Source organism: Agelaius tricolor, unplaced genomic scaffold (assembly GCF_023055355.1).
Source record: "Agelaius tricolor isolate 1412-34295 unplaced genomic scaffold, bAgeTri1.0.p SCAF_154, whole genome shotgun sequence".
Taxonomy (NCBI): Eukaryota; Metazoa; Chordata; class Aves; order Passeriformes; family Icteridae; genus Agelaius; species Agelaius tricolor.
Window position 1 is genome coordinate 85,741 of NW_027269414.1, and position 18,806 is coordinate 104,546.

Consider the following 18,806-nt stretch of genomic DNA (forward strand, 5'->3'; position numbering starts at 1 on the left):
AACACCCTCAAAATACCCCCCAAAACACCCCCAAAATACCCCCAAAACACCCCCCAAACACTCCCAAAAATACCCCCCAAACTACCCCCAAAATACCCCCAAAACACTCCCAATATACCCCCCCAAACACCCCCCAAAACCCCCCCAAAACCCCCCCAAAATACCCTAAAACCTCCCCCCAAACACCCCAAAATCCTCCCCAAAATCTCCCAAACGTCTGCACTCCGCACTCGCTTTTTTCCCGGTGCGGTTTGGTCCCAAAATCCCCAGAAATTGCCCCAGATCCCCCTCCCAGCGCCCCCAAATCCCCTCCCAGTGTCCCCCAGTCGCTCCCAGTCCCTCCCAGTGTCCCCCAATCCCCTCCCAGTGTCCCCCAATCCCTTCCCAGTCCCCCCAAATCCCCTCCCAGTGTCCCCAATTCCCCTCCCAATCCCCTCCCAGTCCCTCCCAGTCACCCCAAATCCCCTCCCAATGCCCCCAATCCCCTCCCAGCGCCCTGAAATCCCTTCCCAGTCCCTCCCAGTGTCCCCCAATCCCCTCCCAGTGTCCCCAGTTCCCCTCCCAGTCGCTCCCAGTCGCTCCCAGTCCCTCCAATCCCCTCCCAGTCTCTCCCAGTCTCCCCAAATCCCTTCCCAGTCCCCCCAAATCCCCTCGCAGTGTCCCCAATTCCCCTCCCAATCCCCTCCCAGTCCCTCCCAGTGGCTCCCAGTCCCCCCAAATCCCCTCCCAGTGTCCCCAATTCCCCTCCCAATCCCCTCCCAATCACCCCAAATCCCCTCCCGGTGTCCCCAAATCCCTTCCCAGCGCCCCTAAATCCCCTCCCAGTCCCTCCCAGTCACTCCCAGTCACCCCAAATCCCCTCCCAATGCCCCCAATCCCCTCCCAGCGCCCCGAAATCCCCTCCCAGTCCCTCCCAGTGTCCCCAAATCCCCTCCCACTCGCTCCCAGTCCCTCCCAATCCCCTCCCAGTCCCTCCCAGTGTCCTCAAATCCCCTCCCAGAGTCCCCCAATCCCCTCCCAGTCCCTTCAATCCCCTCCCAGCGCCCCTAAATCCCCTCCCAGTGTCCCTAAATCCCCTCCCAGTGTCCCCCAATCCCCTCCCAGTCCATCCCAGTCCCTCCCAGTCACCCCAATTCCCCTCCCAGTGTCCCCAATCCCCTCCCGGTGTCCCCAGATCTCCTCACAGTCCCTCCCAGTGTCCCCCAATCCCCTCCCAGTGGCTCCCAGTGGCTCCCAGTCACCCCAAATCCCCTCCCGGTGTCCCCAAATCCCCTCCCAGTCGCTCCCAGTCGCTCCCAGTCCCCCCAAATCCCCGTCCCAGTGTCCCCAGTTCCCCTCCCAGTGGCTCCCAGTCCCTCCCAGCGCCCCTAAATCCCCTCCCAGTCCCTCCCAGTGTCCCCAGTTCCCCTCCCAGTCGCTCCCAGTCCCTCCCAATCACCCCAAATCCCCTCCCAGTCCCTCCCAATCCCCTCCCAGTCCCTCCCAGTTCCCCTCCCAGTCCCTTACTGGTTTTGCTCATGTACTCGACCTCGAACTCGATGTTGGCCTGGGGCTGGGCCAGGGTCCAGCGCAGCTCCGTGAAATCCTCGCCCACCTCCCCAAACCCGACCGTGCCCAGCACCGGCAGCACTGGGGGGGCACGGGGGGGTCACCCCAAAATCGCCCCCGCCCCAAAACCCCCCCCCCCACCCTGGGGACCCCCCCCCGACCCCGGGACCCCCCCCCGACCCCGCCGTTTTGGGGCCACTTCAAATTTTGGGGTCCCCTCACCCTTTTTTGGGGCTGCCCTGGAAGTTTTGGGGTTCCCCCCCCCCCTCAGAAATTTCGGATCCCCCCCAGCAGTTTTGGGGTCTTCCCCCCCTGTTTTGGGGCCACCCAAAATTTTGGGGTCCCCTCCTTTTTTCGGCCCCCACCCGCTATTTTCGGGGTCCCCCCCCAGCAGTTTTGGGGTCTTCCCCCCCTGTTTTGGGGCCACCCAAAATTTTGGGGTCCCCTCCCTTTTTCGGCTCCCCCCCCGCTATTTTCGGGGTCCCCCCCCAGCAGTTTTTGGGGTCCCCCCGCGGTTTTTGGGGTCACTTTTTTGGGGTACCCCAGCGGTTTTTGGGCCCGGAGTTTGGGGTCTCCCCGCGGTTTTTGGGCTCAGTTTTTGGGGTCCCCTCGCAGTTTTTGGAGCCGATTTTTTTGGGTCGGTTTTTGGGGTCACTTTTTTGGGGTCCCCCGCGGTTTTTGGGGTCACTTTTTCGGGGTCCCCCAGCGGTTTTTGGGCTCAGCTTTTGGGGTCCCCCCGCCGTTTTGGGGTCGGTTTTTGGGGTGGTCCCTCGTGGGTTTTGGGGCCAGTATTTGGGTCCCCCTTGGGGTTTTTGGGGGCCGCTTTTTGGGATCAGTTTTTGGGGTCTCCCCGCGGTTTTTGGAGCCGTTTTTTGGGTCGGTTTTTGGGTACCCCCGCAGCTTTTGGGGTTCGTTTTTGAGCTCAGTTTTTGGGGTTCCCCCGCGGTTTTCAGGGCCCGTTTTTGGGGTTCCCCCGGGATTTTCGGGGCCGGTTTTTGGGGCGGGATTTTTGGGACGATTTTTGGGCTGCTCCCCGCGGTTTTTGGGGTTCCCTCGCGGTTTTCGGGGCCGGTTTTTGGGGCGGCTTTTTTGGGACGATTTTTGGGCTGCTCCCCGCGGTTTTCGGGGTCGGTTTTTGGGGTTCCCCCGGCGTTTTTGGGGCCGGTTTTTGGGACGATTTTTGGGCTCCTCCCCGCAGTTTTTTGGGCCGGTTTTTGGGGTTCCCTCGCGGTTTTCAGGGCCGGTTTTTGGGGTTCCCCCGGGATTTTCGGGGCCGGATTTTTGGGACGATTTTTGGGCTGCTCTCCGCGGTTTTTTGGGACGATCTTTGGGCTCCTCCCCGCGGTTTTCGGGGCCGGTTTTTGGGGTTCCCCCGGGGTTTTTCGGGGGGGTTTTTGGGGTGCGCACCGGGCTCGGGGGCGAGGCTGCCCAGGCGCACCAGGGGCGCGCCGGGGCCGTGCCGGGTGCGCGCACGGAGCTCCAGCCGGTACCGCCCCCGCGGCTCCAGCCGGGCCAGGGTCGTGTTCAGGGTCCCGGGCGGGAACAAAATCTCCATGGGGATCCCCTCCTCGGTCTGGTTCTCTGCGGGGAAAGGGTCCGGGATGCCAGGGAACCCCAAAAAAACCCGCCCGGAATGGCCCAAAACAGCCCCGAATTAACCCTAAAAAACCCGCCCGGAATGGACCGAAACAGCCCCGAATCAACCCCAAAAAACCCGCCCGGAATGGCCCAAACAGCCCCGAATTAACATAAGAAAACCCGGCCTGGGAAGCCCCGAATTAACCCAAAAATTCCACCCGGAATGGCCCAAAACAGCCCCGAAGTAACCCCGCACCGAATGGCCCAAACGGCCCCGAATTAACCCCAGAAGACCCGCCCGGAATGGCCCGAAACAGCCCCGAATTAACCCCAAAAAACCCGCCCAGAATGGCCCCAAACAGCCCCGAATTAACCCCAAAAAAACCCGCCCGGAATGGCCCGAAACAGCCCCGAATTAACCCTAAAAATCCCACCTGGAATAACCTAAACAACCCCGAATTAACCCCGCACGGAATGGCCCGACACAGCCGAATTAACCCCAAAAAAACCCGCCCAGAATGGCCCGAACAGCCCCGAATTAACCCCAAAAAAACCCGCCCGGAATGGCCCGAAACAGCCCCGAATTAACCCCAAAAAACCCGCACGGAATGGCCCAAACAGCCCCGAATTAACCCCGCACCGAATGGCCCAAACGGCCCCGAATTAACCCCAGAAGACCCGCCCGGAATGGCCCCAAACAGCCCCGAATTAACCCCAAAAAACCCGCACGTAATGGCCCCAAACAGCCCCGAATTAACCCCAAAATACCCGCCCGGAATGGCCAAAAACAGCCCCGAATCAACCCCAAAAAACCCGCACGGAATGGCCCGAAACAGCCCCGAATTAACCCCAAAAAACCCGCCCAGAATGGCCCGAACAGCCCCGAATTAACCCCAAAAAAACCCCGCCCGGAATGGCCCGAACAGCCCCGAATTAACCCCAAAAAACCCGCGCGGAATGGCCCGAACAGCCCCGAATTAACCCTAAAAAACCCGCCCCGAATGGCCCAAAACAGCCCCGAATTAACCCCGCACCGAATGGCCCAAACGGCCCCGAATTAACCCAAAAAAACCCGCACGGAATGGCCCGAAACAGCCCCGAATTAACCCTAAAAAACCCACCTGGAATAACCTAAACAACCCCGAATTAACCCCGCACGGAATGGCCCAAACAACCCCGAATTAACCCCAAAAAACATCCCTGGAATGGCCCCAAACAGTCCCGAATTAACCCCGCCCCGAATGGCCCAAACAGCCCCGAATTAACATAAGAAAACCCGGCCTGGGAAGCCCCGAATTAACCCAAAAATTCCACCCGGAATGGCCCAAACGGCCCCGAATTAACCCAAAACATTCCCAGTGCTCCCAGTCCCTCCCAGTTCCCCCAGTGCTCACTCCCAGTGCCCCCCTCACCGCCGCTCATCCCTCCCAGTGCTCCCAGTGCCCCCCAATCGCTCCCAGTGCCCCCCAGTCGCTCCCAGTCGCTCCCAGTGCCCCCCAAACCCCATCCCAGTTCCCCTCCCGTCCTTCCCAGTGCCCCCCCAGTCGCTCCCAGTGCTCCCAGTGCCCCCCAAACCCCATCCCAGCGCCCCTCCCATCCCTCCCAGCGCCCCCTCCCAGTGCCCCCAGCGCTCCCAGTGCCCCCTCCCATCCCTCCCAGCGCCCCCCAGTCCCTCCCAGTGCTCCCAGTGCCCCCAAACCCCATCCCAGCGCCCCCCTCCGGTCCCTCCCAGCGCCCCCCAGTCGCTCCCAGTGCCCCCTCCCAGCGCCTCCCAGTGTTCCCAGCGCCCCCCAGTGGCTCCCAGTGCTCCCAGTGCCCCCCAAACCCCATCCCAGTTCCCCTCCCGTCCCTCCCAGCGCCCCCCAGTGCTCCCAGTGCCCCCTCCCAGTGCTCCAGTGCTCCAGTGCCCCCTCCCGTCCCTCCCAGCGCCCCATCCCAGCGCCCCCCAGTCCCTCCCAGCGCCCCCTCCCGTCCCTCCCAGTGCTCCCAGTGCTCCCAGTACCCCCCCCTCCCAGTGCTCCCAGCGCCCCCTCCCGTCCCTCCCAGTGCTCCAGTGCTCCCAGTGCCCCCCCAAACCCCATCCCAGCGCCCCCTCCAGTCCCTCCCAGTGCTCCCAGCGCCCCCTCCCAGCGCCCCTCCCGTCCCTCCCATCCCTCCCCAGTGCTCCCAGTACCCCCTCCCAGCGCTCCCAGTGCCCCCCCAGTCCCTCCCAGTGCTCCCAGCGCCCCCTCCCGTCCCTCCCATCCCTCCCAGTGCTCCCAACGCCCCTCCCAGTCCCTCCCAGTCCCTCCCAGTCCCTCCCAGTGCTCCCAGTGCTCCCAGTATACGCACGCAGCCGGTTACTGCAGCACGTAGCCGCTCAGGACGCCGTTGGGGTGGCGCGGCCGCCGCCACTCGAGGCTCAGCGCGGTGTCCCCGAGGCGCTCAACGCGCAGCTCCTCGGGGGGGCCCGGCACTGGGGGGGTCGGGGAGGGTCAGGGACCCCCCAAAATCCCCCCTAGATCCTCCCCAAATCCTCGGGTCAGAGACCCCCAAAAATCCCCCAAAAATCCCCTCAGATCCTCCCCAAATCCTCCGGTCAGAGACCCCCAAAAATCCCCCAAAAATCCCCCCAGATCCTCCCCAAATCCTCCGGTCAGAGACCCCCAAAAATCCCCCAAAAATCCCCCCCAAAAATCCCCTCAGATCCTCCCCAAATCCTCCGGTCAGGGACCCCCAAAAATCCCCCCAAAAATCCCCCCCAAAATCCCCTCAGATCCTCCCCAAATCCTCCGAAATCCCCCCAGATCCCCCCCAAATCCTCTGGTCAGGGACCCCCAAAAATCCCCCCCAAAATCCCCCCAGATCCTCCCCAAATCCTCCGGTCAGGGACCCCCAAAAATCCCCCAAAAATCCCCTCAAAAATCCCCTCAAAATCCTTCCAAAAATCGCCCCAAAAATCCCCCCAGATCCTCTGGTCAGGGACCCCAAAAATCCCCCCAAAAATCCTTCCAAAAATCCCTCCAAAAATCCCCTCAGATCCTCCCCAAATCCTCCGGTCAGGGACCCCCAAAAATCCCCCCAAAAATCCCCCCAAAAATCCCCCCCCCGGATCCTCCCCCAATTTCCCCAAAATTCTCCCCAAATTGGGACTGGGGGGAGCTTGGGTCAGGGACCTCCAAAAATCCCCCAAAAATGCCCCCAAAATCCCCCCAAAATCCTCCCCAAATCGGGACTGGGGGGGGGTTTAGGGTCAGGGACCCCCAAATTCCCCCAAAAATCCTCCCCAAATCCTTCCAAAGGTTCGGGTCAGGGACCTCAAATCCCCCCAAAATCCTCCCCAAATCGGGACTGGGACAGGGTTTAGGTCAGGGACCCCCGGATCAGTTTTCAGGGTCCCAGAACAGGATTTTGGGGTCTGGGGGGGATTTTGGAGTCCCGGGGTTATTTCACGATCCCAATTTCACTTTTTAGGGTCCTCATTCCCCTTTTGGGGTCCCGGGGGGTATTTCAGGGTCCCCGATTTCTCTTTTATTTCCCCATTTTGGGTTCCCTAGGGGTATTTCACGACCCCAATTCCCCTTTCCTTACCCGTTTTTGGGGTCCCGGGGGTATCTCACAACCCCAATTCCCCTTTTCTTCCCCCATTTTGGGGTCCTGGGGTTATTTCACGACCCCAATTCCCCTTTTCTCCCCCGTTTTTGTGATCCCGGGGTTATCTCACAATCCCAATTCCCCTTTTCTTTCCCCATTTTGGGTTCCCGGGGTTATTCCACGACCCCGAATTCCCTTTGATTTCCCCTTTTAGGATCCCCAGTCCCCCTTTTTGGGGTTCCTGGGGGTTATTTCAGGGTCCCAATTCCCCTTTTCTCCCCCGTTTTTGGGGTCCCGGGGTTATCTCACGACCCCAATTCCCTTTTCTCCCCCGTTTTTGTGATCCCAGGGTTATTCCACGACCCCCAATTCCCCTTTTCTCCCCCGTTTTTGGGGTCCCGGGGGTTATCTCAGGACCCCGAATTCCCTTTTCTTTCCCCATTTTGGGGTCCTGGGGTTATTCCACAACCCCAATTCCCCTTTTCTCCCCCGTTTTTGGGATCCCAGGGTTATCTCAGGACCCCAAATTCCCTTTTATTTTCCCTTTCTGGGGTCCTCATTCCCCTTTTTGGGTTCCCGAGCGGTTATTTTAGGGTTCCCATTCCCTTTTTGGGGTCCCGGGCATTATCTCACGACCCCAAATCCCCTTTTCCTTCCCCATTTTGTGATCCCGGGGTTATTTCACGACCCCAAATTCCCTTTGATTTCCCCATTTTGGGATCCCGGGGTTATCTCAGGGTCCCAATTCCCCTTTTCTTTCCCCATTTTGGGTCCCAGGGGGTATTTCAGGACCCCGAATTCCCTTTGATTTCCCCTTTTAGGGTCCCAATTCCCTTTTGGGGTTCCCATTCCCCCTTTTTGGGTTCCCAGGGGTTATTTCAGGATCCCAATTCCCCATTTAGGGTCCCCATTCCCCTTTTGGGGTCCCGGGGGTATTTCAGGGTCCCAAATTCCCTTTTCTTTCCCCATTTTGTGATCCCGGGGTTATCTCAGGACCCCAAATTCCCTTTTATTTCCCCTTTTTGGGGTCCTCATCCCCTTTTTGGGGTCCCGGGGGGTATTTCAGGGTCCCAATTCCCCTTTCTTTCCCCATTTTGGGGTCCCGGGGGGTATTTCAGGACCCCGAATTCCCTTTGATTTCCCCTTTTTGGGGTTCCCATTCCCTTTTTGGGGGTCCCGGGATTATCTCACGACCCCAAATTCCCCTTTCTTTCCCCATTTTGGGTTCCCGGGGTTATCTCACGACCCCAATTCCCTTTCCTTCCCCGTTTTTGTGATCCCGGGGTTATCCCACATCCCAAATTCCCCTTTCCTTCCCCATTTTGGGATCCCGGGGTTATCTCAGGACCCCGAATTCCCTTTGATTTCCCCTTTTTGGGGTCCCAGGGATATTTCAGGGTCCCCATTCCCCTTTTGGGGTCCCGGGGGTTATTTCAGGACCCCGAATTCCCTTTGATTTCCCCTTTTTGGGGGTCCCATTCCCTTTTTGGGGGTCCCAGGGTTATCTCACTACCCCAATTCCCTTTTCTCCCCCGTTTTTGTGATCCCGGGGTTATTCCACGACCCCCATTCCCCTTTTCTTTCCCCATTTTGGGTTCCCGGGGTTATTCCACGACCCCGAATTCCCTTTGATTTCCCCTTTTAGGATCCCCAGTCCCCTTTTGGGTTCCTGGGGGTTATTTCAGGGTCCCAATTCCCCTTTCCTTCCCCGTTTTTGGGATCCCAGGGTTATCTCAGGGTCCCAATTCCCCTTTCTTTCCCCATTTTGTCATCCCAGGGTTATCCCACATCCCCAAATCCCCTTTTTCTCCCCCGTGTTCGTGGTCCCGGGCGGGGCTCTCACCTCCCTCGGGGGTGTGGAAATGAATCTCGGCGCTGGGGGGTCCGGCGCCCCTCCCGTTGAACACCAGCACCTGCAGGCGGTAGCGGCTCCAGGCTGCAGCGGCCCCAGGACGGCGCCCCCGGCCTCGCCCGGCACCGTCAGCGCCCCCGGCTGGGGAGGGGGCTCGGGGGTCCCGGGGGGCCGCGAGTGCTCCCCGACCCAGCCGTCCCGCCAGTACAGCACCTGCGGGGAAGGGAGAGGAGAGGGGGTGTTAGGTGGCCTGAAAATGGCGCAAAATACAGTAAAAAATGGCATAAAATACAGCCGAAAATACCCACGAAAATGGGCCAAAATACCCCCGAAAATGGCACAAAAAATCCCCCAAAAACGGCTGAAAAATGGCCCAAAATATCCCCCAAAAAATGGCCCGAAAATGGCCCAAAATACAGCCGAAAATGGCCCAAAAATGGCCCAAAAAGTTCCCAAAAACGGCTGAAAATGGCCCAAAATATCCCCCAAAAATGGCACAAAATTGGCCCAAAATACGGCCGAAAATGGTCCAAAATACACCAAAAATGGCCCAAAATACAGCCAAAAATACCCCCGAAAATGGCGTGGCGCAAAATACAGTAAAAAATGGCACAAAATACAGCCAAAAATACCCCCGAAAATGGCGCAAAATACAGTAAAAAATGGCACAAAATACAGCCAAAAATACCCCCGAAAATGGCCCAAAATACACCCGAAAATGGCTCAAAATACAGCCGAAAATACCCCCGAAAATGGCTCAAATACAGCCGAAAATACCCACGAAAATGGCGCAAAATACAGTAAAAAATGGCACAAAAATGGCCCAAAATACAGCCAAAAATACCCCCGAAAATGGCACAAAATACAGCCGAAAATACCCCCGAAAATGGCGCAAAATACAGTAAAAAATGGCACAAAAATGGCCCAAAATACAGCCAAAAGTACCCCCGAAAATGGCACAAAATACACCCAAAAATGGCCCAAAATACCCCCGAAAATGGCCCAAATACAGCCGAAAATGGCTCAAAATACAGCCGAAAATACCCCCGAAACTGGCCCAAAATACAGCCAAAAATGGCACAAAATACCCCTGAAAATGGCACAAAATACACCCGAAAATGGCCCAAAAATGGCCCAAGAAATCCCCCAAAAATGGCCGAAATATGGCCCAAAATACACCCGAAAATGGCCCAAAATACAGCCAAAAATACCCCCGAAAATGGCACAAAATACCCCCGAAAATGGCTCAAAATACAGCTGAAAATGGCACAAAAGGTTTCCCTGCAGGATTTGGGATTCCCGTTGGGATTTTGGGGTTTCCCGTTGGGAGTTTGGGGTTTCCCTGCAGGATTTTGGGGTTTCCCGTTGGAATTTTGGGGGTTTCCCTTTAGGATTTTGGGGGTTTCCCTTTAGGATTTTGGGGTTTTCCTTTGGGATTTTGGGGTTTCCCTGCAGGATTTTGTCAATTCCGGGACGGATTTTGGGGTTTCCCCTGCAGGATTTTGGGGTTTCCCTTTGGAATTTTGGGGATTTTGGGGGTTTCCCTGCAGGATTTCAGGGATTCCCATTGGGATTTTGGGGTTTCCCTGCAGGATTTTGTTGTTTCCCGTTGGGATTTCGGGGTTTCCCTTTGGGATTTTGGGGTTTCCCTGCGGGATTTTGGGGATTTTGGGGGTTTCCCTTTAGGATTTTGGGGTTTCCCGTTGGGATTTTGTTGTTTCCCTTTAGGGATTTTGTTGTTTCCCATTGGGATTTTGGGGATTTTGGGGGTTTCCCGTTGGGATTTCAGGGATTTTGGGGGGTTCCTCACCCGGTATCCCCTCAGGCGGCCCCGCAGGTCCCGCAGGGCCCCGCTCAGGCTCCAGGTGACGCGGACGCTGCTGCTGTTCAGGATCTCCACCCCCCACATTCTCGGGGTACACCAGGGGCACTGGGGGGGCCGGGGGGGGTCAGGGGGGGGCGCTCAGGACCCCCCCAAACACAGGGACCCCCCCCCAACCTCAAATCCCCCCCAAAAAGGGGAAATTCAACCCCAAAATGCAGCCCCGGGTTTGGGGTCAAGCCCAGATTTGGGGTCCCCCCCCTCCTCACCGCCCCCAAATTTGGGGTCTCCCCCATTTTTTTTGCCCTGAAGTCCCCAGGTTTGGGGTCTCTCAGCAGCCCCAAATTTGGGATTTTTCCCCCCTTTTCTCTCCCAAATCCCCCAGATTTGGGTTCTCCCCCACCCCAATTTGGGGTCTCTCCCCTTTTTCTCCCCCACCACCCCCAATTTGGGGTCACCCCCAGATTTGGGTTTTTCCATCACCCCAAATTTGGGGTTTTCTCCCCATTTTCCCTCCCATCACCCCAAATTTGGGGTCTCCCCTTTTCTCCACCACCCCCAAATTTGGGGAATTTCCCCCCCCTTTTTTCCTCCACCACCCCCAGATTTGGGGTCTCTCCCCTTTTCTTTTCTCCCCCACCCCAAATTTGGGGTCTCTCCCCCTTTTCCTCCCATCACTGCCAGATTTTGGGCTCTCCCCCACCCCAGATTTTGCTTCTCAAGCACCCCCAGATTTGGGTTCTCCCCCACTCCCCCAATTTGGGGTCTCTGCCCCAGATTTGGGTTCTCCAGCACCCCCAGATTTGGGGATTTGGGGATTTGGGGTCACCCCCAGATTTGGGCATTTGGGGTCTCTCCCTTTTCCTCCCCCACTCCCCAATTTGGGTTCACCCCCAGATTTGGGCATTTGGGGTCTCCCCCTTTGTCTCCCCCATTCCCCAATTTTGGGGGTCCCCCCCCACCCCCAGGGCTGTTTTGGGGAGGGGTCCCCCACACTCACGATCCTCCCCCGAGTATCCGATGACCACGGGGGGCTCGGGGCCCTTCCCGGCCTCGTTCACCGCCTGCACCCGGATCTCGTAGGGGCTGAAAGTTGGGGTGTCCCGCACCACCAGGGGGGGCTCCCCGACCGTGGCCTCGGCCCAGCGGCCCCGGCTCGGCTCCAGCGGCCGCCACTGCACCCGGTACCGGAGCTCGGGGGCGTTCCAGTCCCCGGGGGGCAGCGGCTGGGGGGGAAAGGGACCCCAAAAATGAGCATTGAACCCCAAAAATCAGCCCTGAACCCCACCCTGGGCACTGCACCCGGTACCGGAGCTCGGGGGCGTTCCAGTCCCCGGGGGGCAGCGGCTGGGGGGCAAAGGGACCCCAAAAATGAGCATTGAACCCCAAAAATCAGCATTGAACCCCAAAAATCAGCTCTGAAATCCTAAATATGGCCCCAAACCCCACCCTGGGCACTGCACCCGGTACCGGAGCTCGGGGGCGTTCCAGTCCCCGGGGGGCAGCGGCTGGGGGGACATGGGACCCCAAAAATCAGCCCTGAACCCCAAAAATCAGCATTGAACCCCCAAAATCAGCCCCAAATCCTAAATACAACCCTGAACGCCAAAACTCAGCATTGAGCCCCAAAAATCAGCATTGAACCCCAAAAATCAGCTCTGAAATCCTATATACAGCCCTGAACCCCAAAAATCAGCCCCAAATCTATATACAGCCCCTGAGCCCCAAAAATCAGCCCTGAACCCCAAAAATCAGCCCCTGAACCCCAAAAATCAGCCCCAAATCCTAAATATGACCCCGAACCCCACCCCGGGCACTGCACCCGGGTACCGGAGCTCGGGGGCGTTGCAGTTCCAGACCCCCCAAAAATCCTCCTGAACCCCCCCCTCAGGACACCCCAAAATCCCCCCCAGGACACCCTCAGGACTCCCCCATTCCTCTCCAAGAACACCAAAAATCCCCCCAGGACACCCCAAAACCCCCAGGTCCCCACCCTCCCGGATCCCCAAAAATCGCCCCCAGGATCCCCCCAAATTCCTCCCAGATGCTCCAAAACCCCCCCAAGATCCCCCCAAAAATTCCTCCAAACCCACCCCAAGCCCCGCCCCCAAATCCCTCCGGGAACCCCCCCAAAATCCCCCCAGGATCCCCCCAAGCTCCCCCAGATCCTTCCAGGACCCCCCAAAACCGACCCAGGATCCCAAAATCCCCCCAGGATCCCCCCAAGCTCCCCCAGATCCTTCCAGGACCCCCCAAAATCCCCCAAATCCCCCCAGGAACCCCAAAATCCCCCCAGGACTCCTCCCTAAGCTCCCCCAGATCCTTCCAGGGACCCCCCAAAACCACCCCAGGACCCCCAAAATCCCTCCAGGACCCCCCCAAATCCCCCCAAACCCATCCCAAACTCCCCCAAAAATCCCCCCAGGACCCCCCAACACCCCCCCAGGACCCCCCAAAACACCCTCAAAACCCCCCAGGATCCCCCCCAAAATCCCTCAAAAATCCCCCAGATGCTCTAAAAACCCCCCAGGACCCCCCAAACCCCCCCAGGACCCCCCAAAATCCCCCCAAGCCCCCCGTACCTGCCAGGTGATCACCAGGTTGTTGGTCTCGTTCCCCTCCCCCTTCACGCCCATCGGGTACCGCTCAGGGGCTGTGGGGGGAAAGGGTCAGGGACCCCAAAAAAACCCCCAAAAAAACCCAAAAATCCCCCCAAACAGCCCGAAAATCCCCCCAAACATCCCAAAAAAATCCCCCAAAATACCCCAAAAAACCCCAAAAATCCCCCAAAAAATCCCCCCAAAACACCCCAAAAACCTCCAAAAAATCCCCCCAAAAAAACTCAAAAAATCCCCCCCAAACACCCTAAAAAACCCAAAAAATTCCCCCCAAAACCCCCCAAAAAATCCCCCCCCAAAACACCCTAAAAAAACCAAAAAATCCCCCCCAAAACCCCCCCAAAAAATCCCCCCAAAACACCCCAAAAAAACCCCAAAATCCCCTCAAAACATCCCCAAAAAATCTCCCCAAAAAATCCCCCAAAAAAATCTCCCCAAAAACCCCCAAAAAATCCCCAAAAAATGCCCCCAAAACATCCCCAAAAAATCCCCCCAAAACACCCCCAAAAATCCCCAAAAAATCCCCCCAAAACACCCCAAAAACCTCCAAAAAATCCCCCCCAAAACACCCCAAAAATCCCCCCAAAACATCCCCAAATCACCCCAAAAAATCCCCCAAAACCCCCCAAAAAATCCCCCCAAAACATCCCCAAAAAAACCCCAAAATCCCCCCAAAACCCCCCAAAAAATCCCCTCAAAACACCCCAAAAAATCCCCCCAAAACATCCCCAAAAAAAACCCCAAAATTCCCCCCAAAACATCCCCAAAAAATCTCCCCAAAAAATCCCCCCAAAACACCCAAAAAAATCCCCCCAAAACCCCCCCAAAAATCCCCGGGATAGTTTTGGGGTATTTAATGGGGATTTTGGGGTCGTTTAACAAGGATTTTCTTCTGTATTTCGGACAGCTTTAGGGTTTTTAATGGGGATTTTTTGGGGGATTTAATGGGATTTTTGGGGTTATTTAACAGGATTTTTGGGGGGATTTAATGGGATTTTTTTTGGGGATTTTGGGGTTATTTAATGGGATTTTTTTTTGGGGTGTTTAATGGGATTTGGGATGATCTAATGGGATTGTGGGGTTTATTTAACAGGATTTTTGGGTAATTTAATGGGATTTTTTGGGGTTATTTAACGGGATTTTCAGGGGATTTAAAGGGATTGTGGGCTTATTTAACGGGATTTTTTGGGGGTATTTAACGGGATTTTTGGGGGTATTTAACAGGATTTTTGGGGCTATTTAACGGGTTTTTTTCGGGGATTTTTGGGGATTTCGGGCCCTCCCAGCCCCTCACCGGCGGGCTCGGAGCTGACGGCATTGGTGGGGATTTTTGGGGTTATTTAACGGGATTTTTGGGGTATTTTTTTGGGATTTTTGGGGGATTTTTGGGGATTTTTGGTCTCTCCCAGCCCCTCACCGGCGGGGCTCAGTGCTGACAGCGTTTGTGTGGATTTTGGGGTTATTTAAGGGGATTTTTGGGGTATTTTTGGGGTATTTTTTGGGGTATTTTTTGGGGATTTTCGGGCTCTCCCAGCCCCTCACCGGCGGGCTTGGTGCTGACGGCGTTTGTGTGGATTTTGGGGTTATTTAAGGGGATTTTTGGGGTATTTTTTGGGATTTTTGGGGTATTTTTTGGGGATTTTGGGCCCTCCCAGCCCCTCACCGGCGGGCTCGGTGCTGACGGCGTTGGTGGGGATTTTTTGGGTATTTTTGGGGTATTTTTTGGGATTTTGGGCCCTCGCAGCCCCTTCACCAGCAGGCTCGGTGCTGACGGCGTTTGTGGGGATTTTGGGGTTATTTAACGGGATTTTTGGGGTTATTTAACGGGATTTTTTGGGGTATTTTTTGGGATTTTTGGGGGGATTTTGGGGGATTTTTGGGCTCTCCCAGCCCCTCACCGGCGGGCTCGGTGCTGACAGCGTTTGTGTGGATTTTGGGGTTATTTAAGGGGATTTTTGGGGTATTTTTGGGTTATTTTTTGGGGTATTTTTTGGGGATTTTGGGCCCTCGCAGCCCCTTCACCAGCAGGCTCGGTGCTGACGGCGTTTCTGTGGATTTTGGGGTTATTTAACGGGATTTTTTGGGGTTATTTAACAGGATTTTTGGGGTTATTTAACGGGATTTTTGGGGTATTTTTTGGGATTTTTGGGGTATTTTTGGGGGATTTTGGGCCCTCGCAGCCCCTCACCGGCGGGCTCGGTGCTGACGGCGTTGGTGGGGATTTTGGGGTTATTTAACGGGATTTCTGGGGTTATTTAACGGGATTTTTTGGGGGTATTTAACGGGATTTTTGGGGTTATTTTACGGATTTTTTGGGGTTATTTAACGGGATTTTTGGGGTATTTAACGGGATTTTTCGGGGATTTTTCGGGGTTATTTCGGGCTGTCGCAGCCCCCTCACCGGCGGGCTCGGTGCTGACGGCGTTTCTGTGGATTTTGGGGTTATTTAAGGGGATTTTGGGGGTATTTTTGGGGTATTTTTGGGATTTTCGGGCTCTCCCAGCCCCTCACCGGCGGGCTCAGTGCTGACAGCGTTTGTGGGGATTTTGGGGTTATTTAACGGGGATTTTTTGGGGTATTTTTTGGGGATTTTCGGGCTCTCCCAGCCCCTCACCGGCGGGCTCGGTGCTGACGGCGTTTGTGGGGATTTTTGGGGTATTTTTGGGGCATTTTTTGGGGTATTTTTTGGGATTTTCGGGCTCTCCCAGCCCCTCACCGGCGGGCTCGGTGCTGACGGCGTTTGTGTGGATTTTGGGGTTATTTAACAGGATTTCTGGGGTTATTTAACGGGGATTTTTTGAGGTTATTTAACGAGATTTTTGGGGATATTTAACCGGATTTTTTGGTAATTTAACGGGATTTTTTGGGGATTTTTCGGGGTTATTTCGGGCCCTCGCAGCCCCTCACCGGCGGGCTCGGTGCTGATGGTGTTTGTGGGGATTTTTGGGGTATTTTTTGGGTTATTTTTTTGGATTTTTGGGCTCTCGCAGCCCCTCACCGGCGGGCTCGGTGCTGACGGCGTTTGTGGGGATTTTTGGGGTATTTTTTGGGGTATTTTTTGGGGATTTTGGGCCCTCCCAGCCCCTCACCGGCGGGCTCGGTGCTGACAGCGTTTGTGTGGATTTTGGGGTTATTTAACGGGATTTTGGGGGTATTTTTTGGGCTCTCCCAGCCCCTCACCGGCGGGCTCGGTGCTGATGGTGTTTGTGGGGATTTTTGGGGTTATTTAACGGGATTTTTGGGTTATTTTTTGGGGATTTTGGGCCCTCGCAGCCCCTCACCGGCGGGCTCGGTGCTGACGGCGGCGCTGGGCGCGCTGGGCTCGCCCCTCCCGTAGCCGTTGACGGCCAGGACCCGGAACCGGTACCGCCCGTACGGGGACAGCGCCAGGAGGGCCCGGGGCCGCGCCCCCGGCACCGTCAGCACCTCCTCGAAACGGCCCGGGGAGAAAATCCCTTCCTCCTGCTCCACCACGAACTCTGCGGGGAGAAAGGGGTTAAAAACTGACCCAAAATAGCCCTAAAATATCCTAAATATCCCCAAATCCCCTCCTCCTGCTCCACCACGAACTCTGCGGGCACAAAAGGGTTAAAAACTGCCCTAATATAGCCCAAAATAGCCCAAAATGGCCTCCTCCTGCTCCACCACGAACTCTGCGGGCACAAAAGGGTTAAAAACTGCACTAAAATATCCCTAAAATATCCTAAATATCCCCAAATCCCCTCCTCCTGCTCCACCACGAACTCTGCGGGGAGAAAGGGGTTAAAAACTGACCCAAAATATCCTAAATATCCCCAAATCCCCTCCTCCTGCTCCACCACGAACTCTGCGGGGAGAAAGGGTTAAAAACTGCACTAAAATATCCCAAAATATCCTAAATAGCCCAAAATGGCCTCCTCCTGCTCCACCACGAACTCTGCGGGGAGAAAAGGGTTAAAAACTGCCCTAAAATATCCTAAATATCCCAAAATGGCCTCCTCCTGCTCCACCACGAACTCTGCGGGGAGAAAAGGGTTAAAAACTGCACTAAAATATCCCTAAAATATCCTAAAATACCCTAAATAGCCCAAAATGCCCTCCTCCTGCTCCACCACGAACTCTGCGGGGAGAAAGGGGTTAAAAACTGCACTAAAATATCCTAAAATATCCTAAAATATCCTAAATATCCCAAAATGGCCTCCTCCTGCTCCACCACGAACTCTGCGGGCGGGAAAGGGTTAAAAGGGACCCCAAAATCCCCAAATTCCCATCCCAGACCCCCCCCAAATTCCCCAAAATTCCGTCCTAGACCCTCCAGGACCCCCTGAAATTCCCCAAATTCCCACTCCAGACCCCCCCAGGACCCCCCAAACCCCTCCAGGACCCCCCAAATTTCCCCAAATTCCGTCCTATACCCTGAAATTCCCCCTCCAGACCCCCCCAGGACCCCCCAAATTCCATCCTAGACCCTCCAGGACCCCCCAAAATCCCCCAAATTCCCACTCCAGACCCCTGCCAGAACCCCCAAATTCCATCCTAGACCCCTCAGGACCTCCCAGATTCCCCCATTTCCCACTCCAGACCCCCCCAGGACCCCCTAAACCCCTCCAGGACCCCCCAAATTCCCCCTGCAGACCCCCCCAGGACCCCCCAAATTCCATCCTAGACCCTCCAGGACCTCCCAAATTCCACCATTTCTCATCCCTGACCCCCCGAAATTCCCCAAATTTCGCCCCCCAGACCCCTCCAGGACCCCCTGAAATTCCCCAAATTCCCACTCCAGACCCCCCCAGACCCCCCAAATTCCCACTCCAGACCCCCCCCCAAATTCCTACCCCAGACCCCCCTAAATCCCTCCCAGCCCCTCCAGGACCCCCCAAACTCCATCCTAGACCCTCCAGGACCCCTTGAAATTCCCCAAATCCTCACTCCAGAATCCCCACTCCAGACCCCCCCAGGACCCCCAAATTCCATCCCAGACCCTCCAGGACCCCCCGGGACCCCCAAATTCCCCCTCCAGACCCTCCAAGGATCCCCCAGATTCCATCCTGGACCCTCCAGGACCTCCCAGATTCCCCCATTTCCCATCCCTGACCCCCCAAAATACCAAAAATTTCCGCCCCCAGACCCCCTCAGGACCCCCCGAAATTCCCCAAATTCCCACTCCAGACCCCCCCAGACCCCCCAGGACCCCCCAAAGCCCCCGGGCCCCCCTCACTCTCCACGGGGCTGTTGTGCTCCTCGCCCGGGGTCCAGCTCAGCTGCACCTGGCGCTCGCTCTGCTCCTGCACCTGCAGGTCCCGCACCGGGCCCGGCCGGCCTGGGGGAAAAATGGGGGAAAAGTGGGGGAAATGAGGGGGGAAAATGGGGGGGAAATGGGGGAAATGTGGGGGAAAATTGGGGGAAATGATGGGGGAAAAGTGGGGGAAAATTGGGAAAGAAATGGGGGGGAAATTGGGGGAAAAAGGGGGGAAAAATAGGGAAAAATATGGGGGAAAATTGGGGGGAAAGTGGGGGGAAATGGGGGAAAAAGTGGGGGAAAATTGGGGGCGAAAGTGGGGGGAAAATTGGGGGGAAATGGGGGGGAATAGGGGAAAAAGTGAGGGAAAATTGGGAGAAAATAGGGGGAAAATTGGGGGGAAATGGGGAAAAAATGGGGGAAAATTGGGGGGGAAAGTGGGGGAAAATTGGGAAAGAAATGGGGGGGAAATTGGGGAAAAAGTGGGGGAAATGATGGGGGAGAACAGGGGGAAAATGATGGCGGAAAATTGGGGGGAAATGGGGAAAATGGGGGGGAAATGGGGGGGGAAATGGGGGAAATGATGGGGGAAAATTG

General features: G+C 56.5%; 1 protein-coding gene across 1 annotated transcript in view; it reads right to left on the reverse strand.

Annotated features, from left to right (window-relative positions):
* Positions 1-18,806, reverse strand: part of L1CAM (L1 cell adhesion molecule) — a gene marked incomplete at its 5' end in the record, with an annotated part of 49,164 nt that overhangs the window by 8,530 nt on the left and 21,828 nt on the right. The window contains 11 exon segments of the mRNA XM_071420632.1: positions 1,507-1,629; positions 2,956-3,112; positions 5,454-5,581; positions 8,543-8,635; positions 8,638-8,764; positions 10,362-10,454; positions 10,456-10,481; positions 11,374-11,599; positions 12,956-13,026; positions 16,273-16,470; positions 18,189-18,296. Coding sequence (XP_071276733.1) covers positions 1,507-1,629; positions 2,956-3,112; positions 5,454-5,581; positions 8,543-8,635; positions 8,638-8,764; positions 10,362-10,454; positions 10,456-10,481; positions 11,374-11,599; positions 12,956-13,026; positions 16,273-16,470; positions 18,189-18,296 — 1,350 coding nt within the window.